This window comes from Plecotus auritus (assembly GCF_963455305.1).
Source record: "Plecotus auritus genome assembly, chromosome: 3".
In the NCBI taxonomy this organism is placed as follows: domain Eukaryota; kingdom Metazoa; phylum Chordata; class Mammalia; order Chiroptera; family Vespertilionidae; genus Plecotus; species Plecotus auritus.
Window position 1 is genome coordinate 220,961,638 of NC_137772.1, and position 6,000 is coordinate 220,967,637.

At 48.6% G+C, this 6,000-nt stretch overlaps 1 protein-coding gene across 1 annotated transcript in view; it reads right to left on the bottom strand.

Annotated features, from left to right (window-relative positions):
• FAM227A (family with sequence similarity 227 member A) overlaps positions 1-1,741 on the bottom strand; it is a gene marked incomplete at both ends in the record, with an annotated part of 41,319 nt that extends 39,578 nt beyond the window's left edge. The window contains one exon of the mRNA XM_080660265.1: positions 1,663-1,741. Coding sequence (XP_080516391.1) covers positions 1,663-1,741 — 79 coding nt within the window. The remainder of the gene's footprint in view (positions 1-1,662) is intronic.
• Between the last annotated feature and the right edge of the window lie 4,259 nt (positions 1,742-6,000).

A 6,000-nucleotide genomic window follows, 5' to 3' on the forward strand; every position in this document is an offset into this window, starting at 1 on the left:
TCACTTTTTGCAATTATAAATCATTGCAAATTATACACATAGTCACACAAAGCTCTATTTCCATATTTTGGATTATTCCTTTAAGGGAGATTTTAGGTTACAGATGACTGGATCACAGTGTATCTCAACCTTGTTTATCGCTGTTGAAATCTCTGCTCAGTTCAGTGGCCCATCTTGTTACCCTCGCTCTGTCTGAATTTCTGTCTGTCTGAGCTTCAATTGGTCTAAACATATCCTCTGTAAAAGCCCCATAATCCTTTCACTCCTCTCGCCACCTTCACATAAAGCAAGGCTCACGCTTTCTCCCATTATCTTCAAGTGTTCTTACAGATCGGAGGGTGCTTGGCAAATGAAGATGCCAAGGAGGGACATGACAACTCCAGTGGGTCAGTTAGGCTGAGATGAGTGTGGGATGAAGAAAGAGGGGACGTTAGAAATGGCCCATGGAAGCGAGACCCTGAAGCAGGTCCTGTGGGGTCACAGGGGCTCATCTTGAGGCGGCTTTCTGAGAGGCGTGCAGAGAAGGGGACGCAGACGGGTGAGTGCAGGTGGGCCGGCAGCAGCGTGACTTGAAGGTAAATGAGCTCCGTCTGAGATGAAAAGACCTGCGGTTATTTATAACCTGAGAGGGTCAGATGTGAGAAACCGATCATCGTCCCACGAGCAGAAAGGTGTGGACAAGGAACCCGAAAAAGCTGGTTAACCTTGGAAGCTCTGAAAGGTCAGGGCTAATCACTCACTGGTTAGTTGAGACATTGGTAGCTGAAGCAGCCTCCACCTGTTAGTCTTATGTAAATTCTTGCTGATTGGCTGTTATTGGAATTGCCTGCCTAAAGGCTATGGGTGTATCCCCTAATCTTAATAAAAGGGATAGCAAGGCCAGAGCGGGGTGTAGTCCTCTCTTGGGCTCCCGCCTGGCCCCCATTTCCCAAATTAATACTTTTCTAGTCTCTTTCATCTGTGTGCGGCCTCCTTCAGAACCCGGACCCTGAACCTGAACCCTGAACCACGCGGGACGTGAAAGGGGTTCCCACAGTCATTTGCTGGATGAACGCTAAGTCCTCCAGAGACGGGATGCTGTGGGTCCCTGGGATATAGTTCACGGTGAAGTGAGATGAGGATCCACGAAGGCAGGACCAGAGAAGTAAGATTCTGGTAGAGCCTGCATAGTGCCAGTGAGGTCAATGGGAGTAAAGTAATTTTTTAAATTGGGTCTTCAGTTTACTTACCTGAGGCTAGAGGGCTGGACAAGGACTTTTTAGTTGCTACCTATAATTGTCATTTTTTGGAAGATAAAAGGGAAAGGAAGAGGCAATGGGGAAAAAAAAAAAAGAGCTTTTTTCTCTTCTTCCTGATTCTTTCAACAATTATTTCCAGTACTTCGTCCTTTTGAGCTCTTTCTGATTATCTCAGTAAAACAAATTCAAGGCAAATAATCCTTAACAGTCTCAAATTCTTTCAGAGGATAGGTAGAACGTGAGTAATGAAAAAAGTAATGAATTTATAAGGAACGAGCTAACAAGTAGTGCGCGTTACAAACTCGGCACAGGTTGCACCCTGGGGCAGGGGTACCAGTATTTGGTCTCGATTGTAAACAGCACCACAGAAGGATACAGGGCACATGGTCTGCCAGATTCCTCCTCGAGGCATTCTGCTTCGCACCCTGCGTCAGGCCCTCCTCCACTGCCACCATTGGCAAGGCGGTGACATTGACGACATCCATATTCTTGAAGTAAGCCATCGTCCAGTTTCTTGTAAACTGACAAATGGTGAGTTTCCACTGCTAACAGCCTCTCATGTCTCACTCTGATCTTGTTCTCCGTTCAACCAGCCTCCTGGAATCACAAACAGCATAGAACTGTCTTAAAAACACAAGCGTGCTCAGCTGGCAGGCAGGGGTAAAGGCTTTTGTCTGAGAAGCCCATTGTCAAGTGAGGATTTCAAGGCATGTCCACGGGTTCTTTCTATCTGCTGATCCCCACCCCCCAGCCCCACTGAAAATTGTTGACCCTGGAAAAATATGGGGATGAGGTAAGGGTACCCCCATGCGGTCAAAAATCAGCACCTATCTTTAGACTCCTGAAGTTGACTACTGATAGCCTACTGTTGACTGGAAGCCTTACCACTAGCACAAACAGTCGGTTACCACATACTTTGTATGTTATATTTTTGTATACTGTACTCTCACAACCAAGTAAGCTAGAGAAAAGAAAACATTATTTAAAAATCATAAGGAAGAGAAGGCAAGCGAGTTTCCGAATTAGAAACAAAATCAAATCTTCTTGCCTCTCTGAGCCTCCCCTGGAAGTCTGAGCTGCGGGTGAAGTTCCTAAGGCCCCTTTCAGCTCTCCGATGCCATGATTCTATGATTCGCGTGCATCTCCTCCGTATGAGGGCCCTCATCTACCCAAGGCTCTGCTCCTCCTCAAAAACTGGCCCCATCACTACCCTTCCTCCTGGATATAAAACGCTGGGGCCAGGTCGCTCTCCTGGGACTTGCTTTTTGTTCATCACTGCTATCTGTGGGTCCTCCACGGCAGAGCCTGGTGGTAGAAGCCTGGTTATTCTATGTAATAAAGATGTAATATGCAAATGGTCATTATGCTGTGAAGCGTAACAACTGACTGACGACCGGATCACGGATCAGCAGGAGGGTGGGCAGCGAGCTACAAGCAGGTGGTAGAGAGCTACAGGAGGGGGCAGGGCAGCAAGATATAGGGGTGAGGGGTAGGGGAGAGGGGAGCTACAGGAGGGCGGCAGTGAGCTACTGTCACATGAATTCGTGCGTAGAGATACTAGTAATGAAATAAAGATCTGCCCTCAAGAAGCTCATACATAGCTGAAACCGGTTTGGCTCAGTGGATAGAGCATCGGCCTGCGGACTGAAGGGTCCCGGGTTCGATTCCGGTCAAGGGCATGTACCTTGGTTGTGGGTACATCCCCAGTGGGAGGTGTGCAGGAGGCAGCTGATCGATGTTTCTCTCTCATCAATGTTTCTAACTCTCTATCCCTCTCCCTTCCTCTCTGTAAAAATCAATAAAATATATTTTTTTTAAAAAAAGAAGCTCATACATAATGGAAGGAGAAATGGTAGAGTTTGGTGGAAAACTTAACCAAGGTGCCCTTTCACCACAGTCTCCTTTCCTCTCCTTCTGTTCACGCCCTCCACGCTGCACCCTTCTCCCCAGCACTGTGTCCTGTATGCCTGCCCCACGGAACTGCTTTCTGGTCCCTTCCATGCTACGCTTTGTGCCTTTACGCCTTTACACATGCTGTGTCTTCTATTCAAAGCTCAGTCCAGGGGATACATCTTCTGGAAAACCTTCTCTCTTTTTAATCTTTATTATTGAAGTATTACATATGTCCTCTTCCCCCCCACTTGACCCTGTCCAGCTCGCCCCCCCCCTCCCAGGCCTTCACCGCCCTCTCTATTGGAAAGCCTTCTTGAATTACTCCAGGCAATTAATACCACCTGTCCTCCCTGAAGCCCAGAATTCTCACAGCACTTAATATACTGAACAGGAATTATTTGCTTCTACAGCTTTCTCCATTAGGCAAATTACTCCGTAGAGATTATGTTCACTCAATATTTGTTTCCATTTTAGACTCACTCACCACACTTCTTTCTAGGCCAAAGAGGCTATGCATGTTGGGCTATCCCAAGCCAATTGGATTATAGGAAGAGCTGCCCAGGCCCTGCCTCCTGCTCCTAGCCTTCAGTGAAACAGGCAAGGGGGAGAGGAGGCAGGTGCACTGCAGGGCTTCTCACTTCCCTCCTGCCCACTCCCCAGCATGACTGGCCAACTACAGCATGTTCTCTGACGAGCAGGCTTAGGGTGACCTTGTCACAAAGCCTCTTGCTTTAGTTTAACGTTATGACTCCTGCCTAACGGGAAAGCTGGATATTATGTTTTCTAAGAGAAATGTTTAAAATACGTACTCTCTTCCCTTCTGAATTTTCATCAGACCATTTTAGGATAAGCATTCTCTGAAACATGGTACGTTTTTATTGTCAGTACTAAAGGAGGAAGAAAGGACGTGGAGGGAACTAACTGAATTGAGTAACTACCCTGTGCCCAGCACCATGCTATGTCCTGGGGGTAGAGGAGCAGAAGAATGAGAAACTGCCTGCCCTCGTGGAGCACATGTTCTGGCAGCCGAGACTGGACTGTGACTGCTGAAAGTTCACACGCTTTGCCCTGGCCGAGTGGCTCGGTTGGTTGGAGTGTCGTCCCGTTCACCGAAATGCTGTGGGATCAATTCCCAGTCAGAACTTGTGCATCCATGTTTCACTCTCACATCGATGTTTCTCTCTCTCCCTCTCCCTTCCTCTCTCAAATCAATGAAAGCATGTCCTCAGGTGAGGATTAAAAATAATAATAATAATGAAGCTACCATAGTCTAACTTAAAGAGGTTGACTTTTGTTCGGTTTAACCTTTGGTCATTCAGTGACTAGTTACTGAGAGCCAGCAGTGTATTCCTACTGGGGACAGGATGGTGACCTAGTCAGGCGGTCATTCAATGACTAGTTACTGAGAGCCAGCAGTGTATTCCTACTGGGGACAGGATGGTGACCTAGTCAGGCGGTCATTCAATGACTAGTTACTGAGAGCCAGCTGTGTATTCCTACTGGGGACAGGATGGTGAGCTGGTCAGACGTGATCTCTGCCCTAATGGAGCTTATGTCTGATCAGACCATTACATTACATAACTGTGGATGATAACTCTGACCACTTCTTTGAAGGGAGGGTCACAGAGCTATGAGATGGACGTGATAGTGGGCACTGACCTAGTCAATACGGCCAAGTGGGAAGCCCCCTCTAGCAGAGGGGAGCGGGAGGAGAAATGTAGGAAAAGGCTAGACCTGTGCATCACAGTAGCACTAACCACATGTGACAAGTCATCCCTTGGAGTTTGGTTAATGTGAGCGAAGAACTACACTTTTAATTTTAAAATGAAGCAGTATAAATCTGAACATATTAATTATATGTAAAAATGAGAAGATTTGAGACATTTGGAGTTAAATATCATTCAAATTAACATCACCTGAATTTTTTGTTGTTGTTATTTACTCTTTATAATATGGCTACCAGAACATTCTAAATGCCATATGCGGCCCACGTTATGTTTCCATCGGGCAGTGCCGGGCTAGCCCGTGCAGATTTTGGTTCTAGGACCATGCAGGGAGGTGTAGTTGGAAGAAAATTACATTTGGAACCGGAGACCCATGGGTCCTGCCGGTGCATCTACTAGGCACCCAGTAAACCTGCCCAGAATGACCGAGTTTCTTCATTTATCTCATAATACACTGTTAGGATGTGGGAGAGTTAGAGTTGGTTCTCGAGTCGCTCTCTGCCCCTTGCTCACTGGGAGACCCTGCAGCGGTCCCTGCGCCTCAGTTTCCCCTGCTTGTAGAAACCGATGAGATTGGAGGGTGGGGAGGCGGGCGGGGCGGGTTACCGTTCTCCGGTCCGTCTCACAAGACTTGGGCGGAATCCGACGAACTCGGGGCAGTTTTCGTCCCGGGTCCCTCAAGGGACCCTGCGAGGTTCTGGGTGAGACAGTCGACCCGCGTGGCCGCCACCTCCACCAGGAAGAGGTGCCCTTTGCTTTGTGGTCTTGTGGGGAGGAGGGGCAAACACAGAGAGGCCCATTTTGCTACTGTGAGTCCTGGGGTTCTCCAGGCAACGCCAGGTGCAACCACCACGTCCCCCTTCCCCACACAATGGAACTTTCGCGAGCCGCCGCCTGACGCGGTTACCATGGGGACGGCCCCTGTGGCCTGGGGAGACCAGACCAACGGGTCTGTGGGGAGGGCGAGTGTAGTTCCCGTCATGTCCTCTCTCCGGGGGACCTGTAAGTGACTCCAGGAGACAGTTCCTTGGTGCAGTCCGGCTGACATAGCGAGGGCAGCCTTCGTGCGTTTCTGGTGCTTCGCGAAGGTTCGTGTAGTGGACCTCGCCGCGCCGCGCACCCCCACTTTCTCGGTGGTAGGTCCC